The sequence below is a fragment of the Mauremys reevesii genome, linkage group 3 (assembly GCF_016161935.1).
Source record: "Mauremys reevesii isolate NIE-2019 linkage group 3, ASM1616193v1, whole genome shotgun sequence".
NCBI classification, from domain to species: Eukaryota; Metazoa; Chordata; order Testudines; family Geoemydidae; genus Mauremys; species Mauremys reevesii.
Window position 1 is genome coordinate 150,617,998 of NC_052625.1, and position 24,404 is coordinate 150,642,401.

At 37.6% G+C, this 24,404-nt stretch overlaps 1 protein-coding gene across 8 annotated transcripts in view; it reads right to left on the minus strand.

The window, feature by feature from the left end:
• The window catches only part of MYO6 (myosin VI), a 160,180-nt gene that overhangs the window by 65,840 nt on the left and 69,936 nt on the right, over positions 1–24,404 (minus strand). For all 8 annotated transcript variants that reach the window (XR_005596381.1, XM_039531197.1, XM_039531204.1 and 5 more), the window contains 6 exons: positions 22,735–22,815; positions 19,712–19,892; positions 16,344–16,488; positions 9,196–9,353; positions 7,270–7,361; positions 208–280 (listed from right to left, as the gene is read on the minus strand). Coding sequence is in view for 7 of the 8 variants with exons in the window: in XM_039531197.1 (XP_039387131.1) it covers positions 208–280; positions 7,270–7,361; positions 9,196–9,353; positions 16,344–16,488; positions 19,712–19,892; positions 22,735–22,815 (730 nt within the window). In the remaining variant the exon portion in view is untranslated. The remainder of the gene's footprint in view (positions 1–207; positions 281–7,269; positions 7,362–9,195; positions 9,354–16,343; positions 16,489–19,711; positions 19,893–22,734; positions 22,816–24,404) is intronic.

Genomic DNA, 24,404 nt, shown 5'->3' on the forward strand with positions numbered 1-24,404 from the left:
ATCAGTGAAGAGACCTCTGAATCCACACAGACACAGTTGCAGCATCAGGAACTAAAACCCCAGAGCAGGATCCACAATGCTGGGACAGTGACTGATACGACAAAATTACTACACTACTCAACATATTTTTCTATTCTATTGAAAGCCACTATGCTCCAGGACCATAACACTTTAATGAAACAGTATACATGTTTTTCAAGTACATACCTATACAATCCTGATTATCTACATAGTGTACTTCATTGACTCCCAGATCTTCTTTCTGGTAAAGTTCTTGTTCCTAAAATAGAAAAAATAAAAATATTTAGGGGAAAATACTGTTTACCACAGTTTTTCCCATGCACCAAAAGAGACAATTTTAACTTCTATAATGACAATGAACAAACAAACAGGAGATTTTAAAGTGCTTGACTATAGCTTATCATAGTTCCAATTCCATTTCCTTAACACTAACAATACAATATGTATTTTAGATAAATTAGGATAAAGTACTTCAGTAAGATGTCAATATTTGTCTTGAGAATATTACTTTCCAATGTTAGAATCATTTGGAGTTCGGCACTTTGTGAAAAATTATTAATATGAAAAATTAACAGGAAAAACTGATCTTTAAATTTAATTTATTTCTAGTTTTGTAGCAGGGTTACTTGATTACTTTCAAACATATATGCAAGAATTTTAAAAAGTCTAAACAATATATTCTTGATTAAAAATAATGATTTCCTAAAACGAATACAAAAAGATTCTAAAAGCTCTGAATCCCAGTTTAGAATGTCACAATAAACCAGATGAGAAAATTACGATCTTTTCTCCTTCACACCTTCAACACAGGGTATTTTATTTTACAGTATGTTTTAAGTGCCAATTTGAGCTTTCTGATGATCATAAAAGTTTCTCCTGTGCTGTGATTCTGACATGTGAAATGGTTCTAAGAACCAAGTGCAACTAGCACCACACAAAACATTTCTGAAACTTTAAGAATTTAAAAATGTATTTCAGAAAACAACATTAAGATAAGATGTCTTTTACTTGTCCATTAAGCTACATCTCAGATATATAGCTCCTTCGTGCCTTCAGCCACCCAAAGTGTGGTAGTAGATGTCTCATGGAGATTATAAAATGAAGAGGTTTTGTTTTGTTTTTTAAAAAGGTAACATTTAAAACATTTTTAAATGAACCTTATAAGCTTTTGGGTTGTTCCCCCCCCCCCCAATTTCTAAGTTCTAAAATTATATAAAATACATTAAGACTCAATCAATTTTCTTCCTCCTCTCCAACTTCCTCCCTACCGGCTCCCACTCCCCTTTTAAAAAAATATAATTTTTCCAAACTCAAATTGTTTTTTTAATGCTACCCAGACATAACTGCAGGATACCTTGGACAATAAACTGCTTAGTTTATTTTTTCTATTTGAAAATTCAATTGGGAGCATTAAACATTTCCCAAATGTGCTCTTCCCACCATTTATATTACACAGCAACCAGAGGGCCCAAACAGGATTGTGGATCTATTCTTTTCCCATGAAAAATGGATATCAAGGTAGAAGATATTACATGAGAAGTTAACCAATAAGTTGTGGCCGTGGGTGCCCCTCAATGCCAAATGGCAGAAGGCTCACCATAATGTAACTCATATCAGGTTTGACACACTCAGTACCCACAACACACAGTTGTCATAAGAGGCATATAAAAAGGTGTCCTGTAAGATATTATATGGAAACATACTAGTGACACACTGTTCCCAAAAAGCATTGTGTACAGGCTGAGTAAAAAGAGTTATGTGTGTGTGTGCTGGAGATGTGTGTTCTTCAAGTGTGTTTGGAAGGTAGTACATACACCAAGCCTGACAAAGGAATGTGGATTTGCATGTCTGGCTGGCTTGGTTACAGAGTACAGAGTACAAGGAAAGTATATTTACAGATAAGGTAAACAAAGCCATCAAGCTAATGAGTGGCAACGGAGACAATTTAGTAAGCACACCGGGGTGGGGGGACAAGGGAATCTGCATCCCAGGAAGCTTTCCTGGCTCTTGAGGCAGGGACAATGGATTTTTGGTAATAGAAGGTGCAGAAAGACATTTTAGTTAACTGTCATTTAGGGAACACGAGGAGCAGCACTCTCTGAGCCTGTGAAAGTTGGATCCGTTGGCCAGGAGGACCAGAGATGCTGGTAACTTGATATAGGTGAAGAAACTAACGTGTAACAGTTTGTAACTTGCTAAAATTACATTTTAGACACTATAAAGCATGTTTTGTTTGCAAGCATAGCTGTCTCTTTTCCCCTTGCTTATCATTTAAATCTCTGCTTTATAAACAAACATTCTTAGTTTTACTATAAACCCTCTGAGTGCTGTTAGATTGAAGTCAAATGTGAGTCTTCAGCTAAGCTAACATGCTGATGTGTGCTCTGTCTCTTTGGAAGCATTGAATTTAATAATTTCTGTGAGTGTCCACTGAATACACCGGGAGACATCTCTGGGGAACTCAGGAACCGGGGTTAATTGCTTGTTACCTACAAGACAGTTTAAATTGGCAGGTTCTTGAGGAGTTTGCTGGCAAGGCAGACAGGCTGGACTGGCAGGGAGCTGACACACAGTTTAGCAGCAGCAGAAAAGCTCTCACTTGCTGAGGCAGAGGGGTAAGACAGTGGCTTACAGTTCTGGGAGACCTGATCAGAACATCACAGTGGTGTGGTCTGGACAGGACAGGATTCACACACTGCCGACTGGTTGACTGATGTTCACATTTCAAGCACTGATAAAGTAGATTTTACATGAGAAGGCTGGGGACAGTCAAAAACAGTTAGTTTGTTGTTTTTGGTTTATTTCAGGCAAAAGAAAGTATAAAAATGAACAGCAGCAAAACATCTATGAAATTAGAAATAGCCAGATTGAAGGCTGAACAGAAAGATCAAGAATGAGAAGGCTGTGACAGCCGTGTATGAACACCAGAAGTGGGAAGCTGAAATGAGAGCCAGTGGGAGGCAGAAAGAAAACAGCAAAGGAGAAGCATACCAGCAACCCCTGGAAAAGGAGACAGCTGCCCGTTAGAGAAACATGGAACTGAAAAATGGGCAGCCCAAAAAAAGGGTAGGAAAGACAGTGTAACCTGAGCTGGTAGGAAAAGCAGAGACAGATCCCACAGGTCCCAAGTGTTCCCTCTTCACAAGGAACACCCAGCTGAGATAAATTATCCCCCGAGTACAAAGGATCAGATTGTATTAAAGAATAGTTCTGTACTTTTGAAAGACTGTGCAAATTACATAAAATTCCAGAAGCCCAGAAAGTGCCCACAGTGATTGCAAAGCTCTCGGGTGAAGCATTAAATGTGTTTAATGAAGTGGAAACTGAACAGAGTTTGAAGTATGATGAATTTTAAAAGCTGTGTTGCAAAGGATTCAAATTACCCCTGATGTGTACAGGGTGAGATTTAGAAACCTCCAAAAAGGTGATGAATCAGAGAATGTGTGTGTAAAATGTGTGATTTGATGAGCAAAGGGGGAAGGGGCTGATTATGACAAGTTATTTGACCCCTGTGCATAAGTGCATTTACTGAGCATTTGCTCTAAGATCAGAGAAGCCATTTGGGATAAAACTTTAGGTTCTGTACAGGAAGCAGCTGTACAGGATTTGTTCATAGGAAACAGCCAGGACAGAGCATCCAGTGAGTACAAGCCACAAAGAGAAGGGCAAAAAGCCTGGTGTAAAGGGGAGACTCCATTTCACCCTAGGAAAATGTAGGGTGGTTGGAGCCCAGAAACTCCCCAAAGCCGACCCTCATCATGGTAATCACATTTACAGACCCTAGAGGATGGTCTAAGAAGGTGTTACATACAGAACTCCATTGAACACCTGAGGAACAGTTGCCCTAAGCAAAGGGAATCTAAGCCCACATACCACCCAGCCCACATCTTTAGCAAAACAGAAGGTGGGGGCCATGTGATAAGAAAAGGGAGTGGACAAGTAGTAAAAGACAGAGTTGTGAATGACCTTGAAGCTTAGGAGATGGCATGAATACATTTGCTCTGACTCTAAAGCCAATGTCTGTTCCTGATATAAGAAGTGAGCCTTCCTATATCCACTGAACTAGCTCTGTAAATGCAGATGTGGAGAAGGAAATACTTGGATCTCTTTCATAGAATTAGAAGGAGCATAAACCTTAAAAGATGCAAGACACACTGAGAATAAACTATCCATCAAGAAAGTAGTTGGTGCCAAGATACAATTAGCTCCATAGAATGCCTATTGGCTTACCTATGGATGTTTATATCTTTAATTCAAAATTTTCAGCTAGTATGTATGCAAATTAAAATTCAAAGGCAGTGACTCCAGACATCTAAAAACTCCACACATAGGCTCTAGAGTTTGAGGTACTCAGGAATTCCCACAGGTCAAGAGTAAACCTTTCAGGTAACTACAAAATTCACCTTGTTGAAGGCATCAAGAAGAATAAATAGAATAAATTAAGTTTAGAATTTCTATGCCAAGCTGTTCTAAAAATACGAAATAGAAAAAAGAGGTAAGGTACTTTTCAGGGGATATGAACTCGTGTTTTCAAACGTCTGATCTTCCAAATATCTTGTCCTATAACGCTGCAAACTTGTGGCAAAACACTATTCCTATATGTCACCAGTCCACAAGGACATTCAGCCAGATTGATTTACTTCTGACAAAATTGGAGGGAGGCATTCACATAGAGCTTGTAAGAGAAACTTAATTAAACTTTAGATATATTTTGGAGAAATCATCCCTCTCTCCACAATGTTATATTTCATTTAAATGTAGTAACAAACTCTAAAGCCACCTCACATTATAAGTCACTAAATGAAACCCAATCTAAAGCATTCAAACTATTAAAATTATTTGATTATATACTCAAATGCCACTTTCATCTGTACAAAGCTTGCAAGCTCTGAGTATGCATCAATTACTGTTTTTCGATGTATTGTAATTTTAATTAAATATTCTTCCAAGCACTCAAATGAATAAGTAGAGAACAGCTTTTTTTATTTCCTTATTATTGGCCTGTCTTAGCAAATTTGTGTCTGCAATAGACTGCTAGGCATATTGCGAAATATATCATCTTTCCTTTGGCCACGATAGGCTTTAACCCAGCACATGTGACAAGTGAAGCAGCTCAAATAGTATCCAAACTTTGAAAAAAGGCACTACAAACAATAGTTTAATATTTAAAAAGATAAAATAATCTGCTTGGCTTGGTATATCTTTAAGGTAATTGCAGTACAATAACTATTTGCTCAGAAAAATGCTCAGTTTAATCTGACCTTTTACCTAGTTTTCTAGTATGCATTACAAAGTAATAAAAAATTGTTATTTGTAATTGTTCTCTGAAAGTACTATCTCACAGAGATGACAAACTCTTATCTCGCCTTCAAAAGTAAAGCTTGTATGTCCCTTCTAACTTCAATCCCCTAGAAAAAAAGGGCTACCACCAGATCGAACCCAAAGGAGTTTTAGTTACTGTTGGCTTCCATTTTTTTTTGTAAGTGCTTACTGCTATCAATAATTTAGTGAGTACATTAAAGGAAGTACATTAAATTTAAATACGGGTAGTAAGACTGATGAGAATATTACCTCCAACCTCTGCTACCTCCATATAATCTCAGACTATCAGGACAACATCTATCCAACAGAAAATCCAAGAACTCCAAAAGCTCAGGATGTATGTAGGTGATTAAATGCCATCATAGTGACAACAAGACTTCTAAAAGGTTTTTGGCCTTGGAATTTGAAGCATTTTCTTAATGTTCCTGCCATGCTGAGGAAAAATGGTACTCAGACAAGAAAAATCATCTCTCTCATAAGTCTGATGAAAACCTGATTTTCCAACAATTTAGTCACCGATGCAGTTTTACTTAAAACAGCTCTATCTGGGAGTTCATCCAGAAGTTCTTAAACCATGATTACAAAGTCACTTTTCTGATTGCATGGTGGAGTTTGATATCCTCTTCCAGTGACTTACATAGCAAATGTTCTCAGGTCACAAGTCAACACAGTCCTAAAATTAAAGTTAATTAGTTCCTGGGGATAAAACTGTGCCAAAATAGCCAGTTTCTTTCTTGCCCGGAGTTTCTAAAAGGCCTGGCTCACTTAATCCAGTGTTCAGGGGAGCCTCTTCAATCTGCCCAATCCATTACTCTTGTTCTTTAGGAATACGATAAACTGCTTTGACCTCTTATGCTCTTATCCCTTTCCTACCTAGCTCTTCAGTATTACAGGCAGACACAAGATAAGGAGCGGTTTCTGAGTCTTGCCCCTCTTAGGCTGCCCCAGCCAAAGTACCAATGGTACTTTTCAGAGTTTAACCAGTAGTTTATCCAATCATACTGGTTTTCAACAAAGTCTTTTCAATATGCAGCAGAAGTGCAACCTGAACACACATGTCATTTTAGTTTTTATTCACTACTTTGAAGTCCTAGATCAGTTTCAAACATACTGATTTCATGAGCACTACCTGTTGAGAAGGGGTCACATTTGATAGTACTATTTGAGGAGAAAGTATTTCTTAATTGAGAGCTTATTGAACTCTGAAAGCTAAGCAGGGCAGTTGGAGTAGTGCCAAAAAAACCTGTGCAGTCCTGGGGCACATGCAGTTTAATAAGGGCCTCTGAACTCTCTCTCTCCCCTTTTGAACAGGGAAGACAAGGAAAGCCACAAAAATGGTGCATTTTAGATTTCACCTTGTAGTCCTCTTTCAGATCCCTCCTTAGAAATCTTCTCTGCCACAAAGCCTACACTAAACAACGGTTAGGCATTGTGTGCTCTGTGACCAGTTTATCAAACTGACTAATATGTCATTGTTTCTTAGCATTTCCCACCCACACACCCCCATCTGTTGCCTATAATCTCATACTCCGATTGTAAACTCTTCAGATCCAGGACTGTCTCCATTGTATGTCTACTCTGGCCTCTAGATGCTAACACACTACAATTAATAATAATAATAATAATAATTGCTTAGTGCATTGCGCTTAATGCATGTTCCCAAAGATGAACAAACCACCAACCAACTCAGACTGGGAAATAATTTGACATATTCAACAAATGAAAAATTCTTCAACCAAGAGCAAACTACACTTCAGGTATACACCTGACTCTACGCTATAACAGACACACAAAGTTCTTTAATTGTAATTAAAAGGAAAATGAACAAAATGTCTGGAAAGCATTGCCATTTCACATACCCTTATCTTCATTTTCTTTTCAGAAAAGTCAGTGGGTTACTCAGACATGAAGTGGGATATAAATTACCTCTTTCAGAATCCTTTCATTGAAGAATTGCTGCAGCTTTTCATTACAGTAGTTAATACAAAACTGTTCAAAACTGTTGTGTTCAAAATATTCTGAAAAACAAAACGTTAAACTGCTTTGAATTATGATAAATTAGTATTCTGAAAATTTAGTTATATAATGTTGGGGAGAGGGGGTTAATAGAGTTAATGTTTTAACACCAAATCTTTTGTTCAGATCCATGACAAACATATCGAATGAAGTGGTTTTACAGAGTCTCATAGTCCCTGTAATAAGTTGGGTATAAACCAGAAATAAAATGGACGTGAAAAGTTCATGTTTCTGGAACCAATAACTTGCAGTTATATCTGATTTCACACTCTCCAATACAAGTTATTACTATTATTATACACAGCAAGAATGCAGTAGAACAAGGCCCTTATCTCCACACTACCACCTGCCACCCTGAAACTACTTCACAGCACAGCCCTGACAAGAGCCATATCACCTGTGGCTCTCCTGGCCATCACTGTGGTGGCTGATATCCACATTACCCTCCTTCTGTTGGTGGTGTGCATCCTCACCAAGAGTGCTTCCACCCACTGAAGAGGGGCAGCGTGGGGTGCTGAGAGCCAAGGCTTGCAGCTCCCCACGGAGAGATCAGTTGCCCCCTAGGCTCTTTGCTGGGAAGGGGGGAGGGGCAGCCGCCCAGGCTTCTCACCTCCCTGAGTGGGGAGCCTCTAGGCAGCAGCTCATCTGGGAGTGGGGAGCCGGGGCAGCCGTGAAATTGACAAGAAAGCTCGGCAGCCGATGTAAGTAACACAGTGTCTACACAGACACTGCATCGCCCTAACTACACCAACATAAATGCTACGCCTCTTGTGGAGGTGGAGTTATGATGTTGGTGTACTAGCTCACTAACATCGGCGGGACAAGGCTGTAATGTGTGTGACATAATTAGTTTGATGTAAGCGGCCTTATGTCGATTTAAGTGTGTGCTATAGACCAGGCCTCAGTCTCTTTCTTATCTGCGTATCAGTCAGTACACTCCACTCCCCCCAAGATGGTATGAGAAACTATAAGCACATTCAATGCTGCTCCTGATCTCATTGGTTGTCCAGAACCAGAGCCTACTCAAGGCTTTATCTTGAGGACGGCTTGGGCAGCTCAGTACAGCTTTCTACTGACACCTCTAAAGAGGAAGGCTCCCCTCAGAACAGTGAGTAGTCAGTGCTGCTGTTAAAACCACAGAGCATCATGGGAAGGCTGGAAAGGATCAGATTTTTATCAGTAAATATTGGTAACTATCAATTAAATTGATGAAAAAATATTTCCATAGATGATAATCAAAATTTACACGTAGACAAAGTAAGAAAAATGCTACTTAAGAACATGATTTAAGGACATTTACTTTGTATATTTTGACATGTGATGTAGCCAATTTGTTTTAATGGTTATAAAACTAACTTTTTGACTCTCAACCTCTACTGTCATTAAATAATTATATGACCCCTCCTCCCCAGTAGCTTCCCACATCTGTGAACCTTTAAATCAATTTAAATTGAAAATAATGCTTGAAAATAAACATCTATATTATCCACCAAAACTGTAAAAATCAAATTCTGCCATGCCTAGTCTGGGAACTTTCTTGGACTCAAACTGCACAGGCTGGACAGAGCTACACACAGGAAAAAATGGTGTCTGCATAGACACTCTAGTGTTCTGAAGTCCAGTTTCAAACAAATAAACCTGTCCAGCTTCACATTCGTGATTTAGAGATTCTGTTAATATCTTGAGAAACTCCCCTATACCTTCATATCTCAGAATTATCTGAACAGTGTTCACTTTCATTAATATGCCATTGTACCTACCCACAGTGTGTACACACATACACGAATGATAAAGAACAAGAAAATCCAAAGGGGGGGAAAAAAAAAGAGCACTTACCAAAACCAGCTATATCTAGAACGCCAATGAAGAAAGAGGAGGTCTCAAATGGAAAACACTGGTTTACTCGGTTTACCACATGATCAAAAAGATGACTATATACAGTTTTAGCCAAGGCATCACGTGCATTGTTTGCTTGTTCTACTTTCAAGGGTACCCTACAAAACAAAAAACAGAGACATCATTAAGTTTCAGAATCTTTTCACTGTTAAGCACTTGCGACTACAAGGATGGAGGAAGACGTCTTTTTGATTAAGGCACTGGACTAGAACACTGAAAACCTGGGTTCTAGTGCCAATTCAAACACAGCCTTCTTGTGTGATTTTGGGTAATTCGATCACTCTGTGCCTAACTACACTAGCTGTAAAACATAGATAAATCTTCCCAACGTCATAGGAGTGTTGTGAAGATAAACTCAGACACCCATAGGGATAAGTGCCATAGAAAAGCCAACAAAATAAATAAATACACTTCAATGTAACAAAATATTCATCAGCTGCCACCATGATGGTGTCATGGATTTTATTTTTGCTTTGTGTTTATTTATTTATTATAGTTTACTATGCTTTTGCAAAGACTAGGACATCAGTTTTATCAGTAATTGGGGGTGGGGGTGCGAAACTGGACATAATTTGTTTATATGCTAAAAAGGAAGGGGTGGTTTTTTGTTTAATAGTCTGGAAAAGGAGAACATGTCCTTTGGTTTTTCTTCTTTTAAATTTTCAGCCTTTACACTGCAATGTGCTTTTCCTAGCTTCACACTGTTTTCTTGCTTTTACTGTTTAAAAAGTTGTTTATGACTTCAGATGTTACAAAATACAGGATGAAAAAGGTTCCAAGCACATTGGGTAAATCCAAAGCCAGTTAAGTAAATCTATGTTTAAACGTATTTTAAAATGTCTATTTACCAAATTGGCTTTATGAAGTAGCTATCTAATCTCCTGAGAATGCAAGTCTTTTCAAAGCCAGTTGTAATTTTTCATATGTAAATCTTTCATCAGAATGAAAAAATATAGATATACCTACAGAAATCCATCAAATAGTCAGATATTCATATGTGCAATAAGTTATACATTTATTACTAGAAACCAATGTACAACTAGATGTGTGGGAAAAGACATCTAAAACGAGGAAACGTAGCTTCACTAGAAGTCAAAATATGGAAAAAGATTTTTTTTAATATATTTTAATGTGGTAAAAAACCAAGAATACACACTCAGGCCCCACTCCTTCTGCCACTGAATCAAACTGCAAAACTCCCACTACCTCCAGTGGTGCAGGATCGGGCCCTTAAAAGAGCAAAATTTTGCATGGAAATGTTAAGCCCCCAGCAAAACATGCTGTAAACCTCTTTTAAAAGAAAGTTAGAATACAATATTGACAGTGCTTTGCTGATAATGGCTATTACAAGTTTGTGCAGGGTAAGAAAGGCATGGAATTTAATTTTTCTTAGGAGAACAACTGTATGTCTTAGTGTTAAAAAAAGATCAGGGATGAAGTGGGATGGACTGAATGGGTAAGGGCATTGGGAGTGGTGCTGGAACTAAGGGTGCTGGGGTTGCTGCCACACCCCCTGGCTTGAAGTAGTAATAACAAATGCATGGTTTCCATGGTCTCCATCATCAGGACCCCCACTACTAAAACTGTTCTAGCACCCCGGGGCTTTGCTATTCGAATATGGAGCTTTTCAAAAGGACAAGAATCTACTTACCCCCAGCCCCCACAGCCATCATAACTAAAATATTTGCTGCTGACATCCATGCAAGAGGTCATGGTTTTCATAATCATGAAGCATTAACTACCCTACCACCCCTACAGGGCTCTCTAAGTTAGGGTTGAGAAGAACTGGCAGGTCAGAGTGAGAAAGCTTACACGGTGCAGCTGTCCATGTTATACTCATTCTGTATAGCCATAGCACTGTTAGTCTCCTTTTACAAGCACTACATTCTCTTGAAAAAAATGTGTTTTCAAAGACAGTACTTCTAATGTCTGAGATTGCTTTCTATCGTAAATGATAAATTAGGAAAGTAAAGACTCCATTCATTATGGACAACTGCAGCTACATTACATTAGATAGTAATTAGCCTTAACACACAATCTCTTCTTCCACTAAGTATCTCCTGATTTATCTTATGGTAACAAGTACTGGCAGGAATCTTATCCTATAAATAGAGGCAAGGTACCTTTATATTCCCTTTTGATATATTTAAGAGATCAGCCTGGTAATCTTCACAACAATTCATGTCAACTGCAGTTCTCTTATGTAATCCAGTATACCATATTTATTTAAAGACGTATTTGTTTTAGCTATAAAGTATGTAAACAGTTATAAAAAACTGAGATGTTAAATCATTAACACACATAACTAAGAAACTGCTAAGGTATTTATTCTATTAAAATATTAGAACTACTCAAGATTGAACTACTGCAGCAATGTTAATTCCAGAACAGCACAAAACAACTATTGTGAGCACCTACTGCAAACAGAAGAAACCCATGGAAAGAGAGAAATCTGGTTCTACAAATGCATTTTTCACAACTTAAAATGCACAAAAGAATTATAATATAGTGTCCTGCCATTGCATTGAGATGATGGAATGTGGTTGGAGAGTTATTAGGTATGACACAGACTAATAATGCAATATCATCATTCTACTTACTATCTTTCTTCCCTCCCAATCCCTCTCTCTCACATCCTGTTGAGCAGAAAGTGTAAGAGTGGTCTCTTTCTTCCCTTTTCTTGGTTGCAAGGAAGGAAAGGATTTTTTTTCTTTCCACTTTGTTCTTCCCTCCTCACTTTCCATACTTCTAGAAGAAAAGGGAAAAATCCCTCTCCCACATTTTCTGGCTTCTGGGATGAAGCAAGAGCATTCCTACAATACCGATTATTTGATCAGTGCTCCCTATATCATGCTGTGTAGGGTGACTTTTTTGTGATCCAAAAATAGGATCTAGATTGAGGTAGTAGTCCCAACTGTTTGTGGTTTGTGAACTCTAGGTTGTAAAAGACTGCTTTACTCCAAGCAGTACTACCCCAAGACTAAGCATAAGAAGCTAGAATGATACCATTTGAAAACATTTTACACTGTCTCATCTACTCCAAGTATATCACCTTGCACAGTTCTTGTCTCAAAGGATGCATGGAGGGAGAAAAGCCGAGTAACCAAAGATACCAAGGTGCATTAATTTTGAGAGGAATATCAGATTTTGTATCTGAACACATTATTGCTAGCTGTAGATTTTCTGGATATGCATTGCAAGACATCAGCCATTGCTCTTTCAGGGAAGCTAACAAGGACAGATACATTTAGTGTCACTGACAAGTTCCCTTGGCATGTCCACTTCAGAATAGTATTTAATAAATCTATGAAGAGAGCATTTAACATCACCCTTCTTGATGGCTCTATTGTGCACAGCAGAACATAACCTTTTTTATACTCTGAGCAAAGCTATTTCAGCTGAGCTATTTCTTCATTGTGACCTACTAATTCTCTCAGAAAATAGAAACCGAGAAACCATGAACATTTTTCAGAATATTCGTTTCTTTAAATCTAGAAGAAAGAATTTTTGTTTAATTATTATAAGTATTAAACACAGGTTTAACTAATAATTTTTAAAACTATTTCACTGGTAAAACCTAGACATTTCATGAAAATCTAGTGCACACTAATCTGCTTTCATTATAGATTCAATAAGGCACAAGGGAAAGAGATAAGTTTGTTCATGTGTGGTTTTCTTAGCCACAGTGAATAAGTTTAGAATAAGGCTGGAGAAGCGGGCTTAATGCAGTGATTTCAGGTCTGCAGAGCTCTTCTTACTAATCCACAGAGTAAAATATTGTAAAAATTAAGCAGTAAAAGATCTACTGGCATAACAGTATAGCCACCTTTGAAATAGCATCTGTTAACATTGTGTCAGAGTTATCATGCTAGTCAGAAAGGACATAGCTGGACTCCTACCCCAAGGGAAGTATGCAGGTCTGGCAGTTTAAAAAAAATACAAAAAAAACAACAAAAAGAAACCCCAAAATGGTCATTTTAGTTGTAAATTGAGCAAATTTGATCTGGAAAACCATTATTACAGTCATTTTTTCAGAGAAGAAGAACCATAGAGACATTTGGAACAACTTCCATATATGGAGAGGCTAAAAAGATTAGGGTTGTTGATCTTAGAAAAGCGATAACTAAGACAGGATACGACAGAGGTCTATAAAATCATGAATGGTGTTGAAAAAGTGAATAGAAAAGTGTTATTTACCCTAACTATACTTCAGGGGGTCACCTGATGAAATTAGTAGGAAGCAGGTATAATACAAACAAGAGGAAGTATTTTGTCACATGGAGTACAATTAACTGGTGCAACTCATTGCCATGGGATGTTGTGATGGGCAAAAGTATAGCAGGGTCCAAAAAAAAAAGAAAAAAAAAACCCCACAAACTAGGTAAGTTAATGGAGGATCATCAATGGCTATTAGCCAAGAGGGTTGGGGATTCATCCCCATGCTCGAGGTGACCCTTAACATCTGACTGCCAAAAGCTGGGAGAGGAAGACAAGGACGGATTATTCCATAATTGCCCTATTCTATACACTTCTCCTGAAGCTCTGGTACTGGCCATGGTTGGAGACAGGATACTTGGATAGATGGGCCTTTGGTGTGTATGGCAGCTCTTATGTTCTTAAGCATTTGGGGAAAGCTGGTCCTGTCTGCTCCAGAGGATTTAGCACACTCCTTCACAGATGCCCTCCCTTCTTATTTCCAACCCCATTTTAATTTTTACCGGCAGTGGCCATCCTGAAGTTCTCACTATTGAATCCCCTTCCCCATGCACAATGACAAGCAGGATAAAGTGTTTACATCACTGCCTAAAGATTCCAATTGTTTATTCCAGGTGTGGCCAAACTTACTGACCCTGCAAGCCGCATACAACAATCTTCAGAAGTTCAAGAGCCAGGATGCATCTGCTGGGGCTCGGGGCTTTAGCCATGTGGGAGGTACCTGACAGAGTTCGGGGCTTCAGCCCTGCTCCTATTGAAGCCCCGAGATGACCGCCTGCCCTGCTGGGCAGAAATCCCTACCCCACCACCCGGCTGCAAGGCGCAGAGATCCCAAGCTCCACCCCAGTCTGGTGGGGGAAGTGTGGAGAGGTTCTGCAAGCCGCACTTCAATGGTAACAGAGGTGCATGTGACTCACCCCTGGTTTATTTTAACTAGAAATGAGAGGAAAGGCCATAAGTGAACAGCCACTTAGTATAATATAGTAGTGAGAGAAAAAGATGCAGGCTAGAGAGCACACATATTGTGGGGTGCAGAATCAATCTTAACAGAGACCTAAAATATTGTATCAGCATTAGTATGGTTCAAGCCTGGAGAACATTCTAAATAGCCTTCAGTCGGGAAGCAGGCTTCAGTGTTGCCTCCTTTTAAAAAAAAAAAAAATCTCTGCAGCAGTTCAAACAGCAGACTTGCCTACATTCATGTGTTTGTAAGCAACTCCATTACATCCTTAAAATTCAGAGTATGACCAGAGAAATGCCAATGTTCCAAAGTGTTTTAAGATCAATTTTTCACCTCATAAGTATGATAGAATATAAATGTACATTAACTAACTTGCTGAAGTGCTCAATTTAAACTCAAGACCATAGTGTGAAACACCCAGGTTAAACCAAATTGCTCATGTTGCAAAACCATTTGCTATTTTGAATAGATGTACAACACTTACTCTAGTTTTAAAATTATGACAATATTTAGTGCTACAAAATACAAAAAAGATATAAATTGTAATTAGTAGCATTTTACATCTCAAGTGATATAAATATTTAATAAAAATCTATATAATAAAAACACTTTAAAAGGGAACTACTGATTTTTTAATGTGTTATTACTACTTACGCAAGTAAATTCAATAATCCTTTTAATGGCTAAAGCACATTTCTTTCCAGTTTAGTTTGTCCTCTTGTTCTATTTTTCCAACATTCCTAATGAAACAAAAGCTAACTGTGCAGTTTTCTTTAAGTCTTTGTTGAGGCATATAAACCGCAACTATATACACAGTTCTGCAAACACCATTTTGCTGCAGTAGTTAACTGTTTAAACAGCAGAAGCTCAAACTTCGTTGCCAAGAAACTGGAAAAATCACCCGTTTTTCTGCAGACAATCATAAAAATTGTATATTTAAAAATAAAAACAGTTTAAAATCTGGATGACATTCCCAACAAGATTATAGCAATCACATATTAAAGTTGTAGGCCTAATATTAATTAACAGTGCCAGTGTTATTAATTAACAAATAATGAATATTTGTTAACACAGAAAATTAGATTTTTTGAGAGGTTTAAGTAAGGATTTAACAAGTTACTTTTATACACTTAGACTTAATGCTAACTTCATTGATACAGAAGTTTAAAAAAAATTCAAAAAATTTATTTAAAAATTTAAAAATCATTACTTATCATAATACTGTAGAGTAATCATATTATCCTTCAAAATGAAAGCAAATATAAGAGCACAGAAAGGCAACAGGTACATTTTAGATCATTTAGTAAAATCAAACTACTGTAACCACCTCAAGCAACCAGCACAACCACCATTACACTTACAAGCTAATACTTCTCACTTCCATCTCCATTTGCATCTTGAAAGGTGCTGCACACTTTTAAGTAAACATTGTTATGCTAAAATGGATTCAGTTTGTACTTAAAAGTGGTTAAGCATGTGCCTTAGGTCATTTGCCCTTTCTCAAATGTATAAGCAAAAGGCTGAACTCTCTAAACAATTTACTTCAGTGATGCTGCTTATATTGTATATATATTTTTGCTCATAACTGCTATTTTTGTTACACAGATGATAGTATCCAATTCCTACAGTTGAAGGTGGGGGTAAGAGAATAAAAACTGGTATGATGGTAGGCATTTTATTTACTGTTTCAAGCACTTTGGTATCAGGAAGTTGACTATCTTACTAAAGCAATGAGAAAGACTGAGAAATCTGCATCAAAGTCCATGTTTTAGAGATTGTTTACAGACAAACAGATGTATGCTGAACAATGCACAGCTATTAATTAAAAAAAAATCTATAATCACTTTACCATTTATTTTTAAATGGGCTACTTTGGCATTTACAGCTGAACAGTGGAGTATTCTGAACTTACTTTATAACCGTTCCTTTGGTGCCCCCTGCTGTTGTAAGCATGACTCTGGTGGTTAAGCTGACACGCAGATCATCCTGATCCAAACCTAGCAATTCTGCGCAGTATTCTAAAGACTGACTAGATTTGTTCTTCAGAATGCATCCACCTAGTGAACAAGTTTAGAAAGATGTTACAACAAAAGCCAGCTGAGATGACAATTAGTGACTACTTATTTAAAAAAAAAGGATGAACTCAGAACTGTCGACCGATCAATATCCACCTTTATATTACTGATAATTTAGTGATTACTCACTATTTACTGAGATGTGCGACAGAAGTTTGAGAAATATAAACAAGTCATATAATATATTAGTATGACATTTTTGTATTCACAAATCCCCTTTTTACTATAAGAGAAACAGCTCCAGTCTGCAGTCTAGGAACAGAACAGGACCAGAAAGAAAAAGAAACACTGCAACCTGAAGATCGATTTTCCTAACCCATAGAATTCTCGACATCAAAGGATGCATTTCTTGGTTCCAAAAACTAAAGATATATAAAACTACCAGCTCTTAAACAAAGGATTATCTCAGAACACAGAAAGAGAGTTGGAGAAATAAATGTTAATGTTGGATAATGTACTGTAGTTGTTTATACTCTTCCTAATTAGTTATTGTTATACTGCTTTATTGTATGTATTTTGATAGCTATTTTAAAAGATTTTTTTTAAGATTTCTATGTTTGTAAATATTTCACCCATATATTTACAAGTCTAACAAAATTATTACATATCTTAGTTCTTATTTCACTTGATGGTTCTGAAGCAGTTTTTTCCCCACATGCCATATAATAAATCAGACTTTACTATCTCAGAAACATGGCACTAAACATGATAACCCTGACATTAGTTAACTATAAACTTGTATAGGGTACACAAGAAAAATAAGGGTTGAGTTGGCAGAAACTACACTAGTTTCCATTAAATGCTTTCTTTGACAAATGCACAGTGAAGGCCTTTCCAGCATTATCATGTTTTCATGCTGCTGTAAAGTGTAATTAGAGTAACAGATTTTTAAGGCCAAACCTGTCTGTACTATAGCATTTCTCTTATAAAGACAACCAGTCTCGATTTAAAGATTTCCAAGCAAGAGAAATCCTTAGGTAAATTGTTCCAACTGTTAATTACCTTCAGTTTTAAAAATGTATGCTTTATTTCTAGTCTGAACTAGAATCTGCTCATAGACCCACAACAGTTTAGCAACGGCTTAACATAAAAAAAAAAATTCAGCATTTTCCCATAGTTAAAGTTTCTGTATTTTCAAAAAATAAAATAAAATATTACATTTGCCAGAAGCACAGACCTTTTATCCCTCATAACCTTAAAACTAAGGTGGAAATATTGTGAGGATAATCACAAATGATGAAGAATTAAGGGATTCAGGCAGTTCGCCACTAACTGTTCATTGACAGACAATAAAACATTTGAGTTCTTTAAAAGACTAATGATTTTGTGAGGAAATGTAATGCCTGGGAGTAAACTGGGCTCCACTGACACACCACTTTCAAACATAACTTTTATAAACCAGAAGATTTTGTCTGGTAATTCCCCAGCTTTCTGAAGCAGCAGCAAAAGTTTAAATCAGGTTGGTATAAACACATTTCAGGAGTGGAGTCCTGCTCCAGCAGAATATATACGGCCCACCAAAGCTAGGCTACCTTTCTGCAAGTTTCAGCAAGTCTTTTTGACACCTGTGTGTGTACATAGGAGGGGGGAGAATGGGTGGGGCTTTTACTCACATGTAAAACTTTGAGCTCTTAAAGATTTTATTCTAGAAAACGGTTTGAATTGTAAGTTTAAATAAAAGATTCTTCCCTTCTATGTTCCCCTCCATCCACCGCACTCAGATATTCCAGGCCATTCCCAATCCCTGATAGTCCTACTTCCATGTCTTCTGGCCTCTGCAACTCCCTCCTTCCTCCCAACCTGTCTTCTTTCTTCACCCCACTCCACCATGCATCCCATGCTCCTGCCCCTGATAACCCAGTTGCAGGACCAAACAGTTCCTTACTACCCGCAGCTCACCGCCCATCTTTCCCAGCCTTCTCTTCTTTCACATTTTCCACACCCAATTCATGCCTGGAACAAAGAGCTAGTCAATTTACACTTATAAACCTCTAAAACCTCTGAAAATAAACCTACCTTATAAATCTCTAAAAATAATTTTAAACATTCCTCTACATGCTCATTCTAACAGATCTGTACAAATATGAACCTGGTGATGCAGGTAGCAGGAGGTGGGGAAGAGAAGAACAAGTTAAAAAGCCGCTATCTTGCCATATTAGACATACACAATTTCCACACATAGAATATTTCTATCCTGGACAAATTCAAAGTATGTCAAGATTGGAGTTCTCTTAAGTCTCATCCATAAAACAGAGCAGCAATAAAGAAATAAATTTAAAGAAACAAGAAGGATAGCAAAATGGTAAACAGACCTAACAAAGTTAAGTTGCATAGTTAGATTATCAGTTTCCCAGCTGCTCCTTATTTCCCCTCCCCCAGCCTTCCTGTACCTTCAATTAATATCTCTGCTCTAGTTAGCCCCCAACTACCCTCTTCCCTACCAATTGTAAGATTATAAAGCTGATATTACAGGTCTTCCTTCAGCCCAAAATTACTAAAAGGAAGGTATTTCTCCATACCAAAGTAAACAAAACAGACAGCTGAGTTTCTAAGCCAAGACATGCTAGTGAAAAGAGCCAAAATCAAGCTAGAATTTTTTAAAAAATTGAATGATAGGTAAATTTTCAACACACAGCAGTGCAAAATTTCTTTTCTGATTTCTACCAAAAACTTTTCAAGAAACCTGTTTCCTGATCAATTTCAGGGGACTGTGTTAGTGCGTTTGTTTATTTGTTGATAAAGTTGGAAAACGGGACTTCAAGAGAAGATGAGGTTGATAATGGGCAGCTAAATTAACTTTAGCTATGGAGCAGATATTGAACAGGATTTTGTTTCAGAATGTAATGTGCAGTTTATCTCAGTTAGTCATCTTCTTGACAGTGCAAGAACAAATGGTCTCAAGTTGCAGTGGGGGTGGTCTTGATTGGCTGTTAGGAAACACTGTTTCACTAAGAAGGTGGTGAAGCACTGGAATGGGTTACCTAGGGAGGTGGTGGAATCTCCATCCTTAGAGGTTTTTAAGGTCAGGCTTGACAAAGCCCTGGCTGGGATGATTTAGTTGGGTTTGGTCCTGCTTTGAGTAGGGGGTTGGACTAGATGACCTCCTGAGGTCTCTTCCAACTCTGATATTCTATGATTCCATAATCTAGTCAAGAAACATTCACACCTTTTTAGAAGACTATAATAATTAAAAAATTCATCTAACCTGAAGTACTCCCAGCTTCCTCAAAATCAATATTTCCAAGGTGAAGGACACCAGCTACTACTCTGAAAAGATCAAGCTTCTCTGCATCATCCAAGCCAATCTTTTTCATTGCTGTGCACATTCTGTTGAAGTCTCCATGATCATCTAGTAGAGGATCCTTCAGGGAACCTGCTTTTAGGTACTATTAAAGAGCAAGAAAAGCAGACAATTTAATCAAATGATTGAAAGTAAATTGTAATTAATAATTTAGTTTATGAACAAGCAGCACAAAACACGCAAAAACAAAACCATAAAATATATAAAGGGACTAAAGATGTTACTATTTATACATGCTTAAAAATATTATAACTTGCTTTCAAGTGTCCTTGACTCTTAGAACATTAACCAATCTTCAGAAGAGACCTAACGAAGTAGGAGAGTTTGACAGGTAGGGGAGGGGAAACAGGAAAACAGAAACGGTTCAACAGCAGATAGCATGGGTGATGGCAAAAAGCAGTTGTGAAAGGTTCAGTATATGAACTGGGGAGGGTTTCTAGTCTTTGATGGGGAAAGACAAGTTGGGGTGCTAGTGACAACATTATTATGTGTACGACATTGACAGAAGGAAGGAGAGGGGCTACAGGATGATTCAAAAATGGAAAGGAATGGGAGTTTTTCATTGGGTGGTTTACAAAAGTATACTCAGCAAAGAATCCTGTGGCACCTTATAGACTAACAGACGTTAGTCTATAAGTATACTTGTTTGCATTTCCTGTTCAGAAAAGTATATTTGTCTGCAGTGCTTTAAAGGTTAAAAGACATGCACCCATTAAATATTATATTCATCTTTTACTGGTTGTCTTGACTCCAGAATACCACGTAACTTCATTATTTCAGGGTGGTGACGGTAAACAACTGCTTGCAGCCAAACGGCTAAATCAAACATATACACAATTTTTAATTTTACAATTAAATTTTAAAATGCTTTAAATTGAAAAAAGATTCCTAATTTAATTGAAATAAGAGTCCACAGAATAGCCTACAGTGAAAACACTACTATTGTCATGTCAGAATAAAATAGCGCATGCATCTGAAAGATTCACGTCAAACAGTAGTTAGACACACACAAAAATTAAACTAAATTTTCTAATTATGTAAAATGATCACCTCATCTTCCTGATAAGGAAAAGAAAAATAGTTTAAAGATTAATTTACCATGGAGCTATTTCTATTAAAATATACAACAGGAACAAGTTTAATAAGTGACAAGGGCTTAATACTTAGTAGTATCATGTGTTTCACTACTTAGTGGTCAACATTCATTTCCAATATCTCCTCTTTCTTTTAGTACATTTTAATTCAGACATTAACAATGGTTTCAAACTGAACTTTGGTATAAAAAGTATCCATCAACGAACAGTATTTCTATAGCTCAGCAGCACTCACAAAGAACTATTACATTAAACATTTTCTTTGATTGGCATAATTATCTGCCAAGACAGACATTCATGATGATGCCTTACAACTTGGTGGTGGAAAGTTAAAACTTAACTCTCCCTCTCACCCACAAAACAGTAATAAACCACTCCAAGGTGCACATTAATAAGCTATTGGTACATGAGTGGGATGCATTATCAGGCATTCAATCAAAGATCAAGCGCCTTGAGCCACCTGAGAAGTTCCGCAATAGCCTTGCTGAACTACCTGAAGTGGCTTATTGTTATTAGATCAGTTCCAGTCATTTAAATTACAGTTTATAAAGTAATTAGTTTATTTTTGTGGGGGAGACGTTCTACTCAGAAATGCATTGTTCCACTAGGACAGGGGTTGGCAACCTTTCAACAGTGGTGTGCCATTTATTCATTCTAATTTAAGGCTTTGTGTGCCAGTAATACATTTTAACGTTTTTAGAAGGTCTCTTTCTATAAGTCTATAATATATAACTAAACTACTGTTATATGTAAAGTAAATAAGGGTTTAAAATGTTTAAGAAGCTTCATTTAAAATTAAATTAAAATGCAGAGTTCCCCGGACTGGTGGCCAGGACTCGAGCAGTGTGAGTGTCACTAAAAATCAGCTTGTGCGCCGCCTTTGGCACACATGCCATAGGTTGCCTACCCCTGCACTAGGAAAAATAGCTCCTAGTAGTAGGATAAGAGAAAACAGTTGGGGGGTGGGGTAAAATGTGGGGTGAACAGAATGTGCTCTTCCTGGGGATGAAGTCATCATTGTGCTTAAAGAGTCGGTGTATGGCTATGACACCACTCAAAAGTCCTAACCATCCAGTGGGATCATGGCTTTTGACACTTAGTGCCCCCAATCGCACTCTTAATTTAGTAACTACTATGAAATACAGAATTGTCCAAAACACCACAACAGCACCAACACAGAGATTTTTTTTTTAAACTATGAAAAAGATAATTCAATCTCAACTGGTTAAACTTTGTAACAGGAAAAAAAAAAGCTTTACTTGTATTTTCTGCTTATTTGTTTCTGCATCTAACTCATAGGAATATAATTAATTATACAGTCGTTCCAAATAATTCTCTGGATAAATATACCATAACCAGCTATTAACAAAAGCAAAGCAAAAAGATTGTCAACAAATCGAAAGTGATAAATAAACAATGCTCTGCAAAGTATCACTGCTAAGAGAAACAAGAATTTAAGATAACATTCTGTACAAGATATTTGCTTTGTCTCCTGTTGAAGATCTGCTGAGCCATTAAGACAAATATAGGAATTAAAGTAAGATAAAAATTAAAAAGGGATTTTTTAAATATTTTAGGGGTTACATTTTAGGCTATAAATTTACATTTTTGTTTTTAAAAAGTCCTTCCAGTATTGAACCTGATAATAAAATATTAGAAACACTTCAAAACTAGAACTTTAAACATGCCAGCCAGTTCCCATTTAAACCTGTCAAGTAAGATGTGTAAAATGAACATTTCATTTTATTCTAAACAAATGTGATTGACATTTTTAACATTATCAGCATAAGACAGTAATTTGAAGTAACTGAAAATGTGGAAAATATACCATACCTCAGGACTTTTGCGATTTTGCAAAATTTGCTTGTCTGTGTCTTTGGTAGCGAAGTATCTAGTGCAGCCACGATTTAAATACTACAACAGAAGGGAAAAATGCATGTCAGACATCAACAGAATAAAACAGCAAGGAGATAATTAGCTAATGATCTAGTGCTTTAGACCAATTACAGTATATTACATCTTCTAACTTCAACGTATGACACCAATTGCATACTATCGGGCATTCAGGATTACTTCCTTGAAAGCAATATTTTATTTATAACAATCATATCACAGAATTGGAAGATGGGAACAAAATTCTTATTTGGAAGTAATTTAATTCTAACAGAAGTACTTCTTGTAAGCAAAACTGGGAAGACACAGTCAGAACTAATAAATGAACTATTAAATCAGACACATTAAAGGAACATCTTTGTGACTTGAAAGAGACACATAATTCATATACATACCTAAGTATTTAGTACTGAATTAAATCAACCTCTATAAAAAGCTTTGCAAGTAAGTAACAAAAGAAAAGGTGCTACTTCGTAGAAAGCCAGCTGTCTGTTTCAGCATTTCAATTTTTCAGCACTAAAGTACATTCTGTGATATTAAGTACTCTTGTAAAGCACATCAAGTCAAGTCTAGTCTGTTCTCAAGTAATTTCAGTTTGGGTAACACACATCTCTTCAAAATTTTATAATACATTTTAAGAGTTTTCAGATATCTATCTCCACACCAAAGAAATTAAGTGATACCTCAGCAAAACAAAAGCTAATAATGATGGCATACATCAGACCACTGTGTGAAATTTCACACCAAAAGGACACCTGCTGTTGGAGGAAAACATGAGTTTATGCCCCATTTTAAAAAGCAAAACATGAAGATGCAACCGGTACCCTCATAATGAACTGCTTTTGAAAGATAAGGGAAATGAAGCTCCAGACAAGGGAAAAATGGTTTATAACAGGACAAAAATGTGTATTCCTACAGCAGGGGTGGCTCTAGACATTTCGCCGCCCCAAGCAGGGCGTCATGCTGCGGGGGGCGCTCTGCCGGTCGCCGATCCTGCGGCTCCTCCGAAGCCGCGTGGGACAGGTGGACCCTCTGCAGGCACGCCTGCGGGAGGTCCACTGGAGCTGCGGGATCAGCGGACCCTCCGCAGGGACGCCTGCGGGAGGTCCACCGGAGCCGCCTGCCGCCCTCCCCTCCCGGCGACTGGCAGAGCGCCCCCCGCGGCATGCCGCCCCAAGCACGCGCTTGGCGTGCTGGGGTCTGGAGCCGCCCCAGTCCTACAGGTAGTAAACTCCACCCATACATAACTGCAGTCAAGCTTGGGTTTTGGGAACTGTATTTGCATTCCCATTTGTAGTAGGAAGCTGCAGGGGGCATCAAATAATAAAACTAGTACTTACTAGCATTTTACATTTTCAGAGCAATGCACAAACTTTACCATAATTAATCCTCAGAGCATTGTTACGGAGATTGGTAAGTATTATCCTCAATGTTAACAAAGCTGCCAAGTTTTACACTGGTGAGAGAAACACGCTTTCAAGCCACACACAAAAGACTGTCTCTCTCACCAACAGAAGTTGGTCCAATAAAAGATATTACCTCACCCACCTTGTCTCTCTAATATCCTGGGACCAAAATAGCTAAAGCTACACTACTTGCTGTTTCATTGG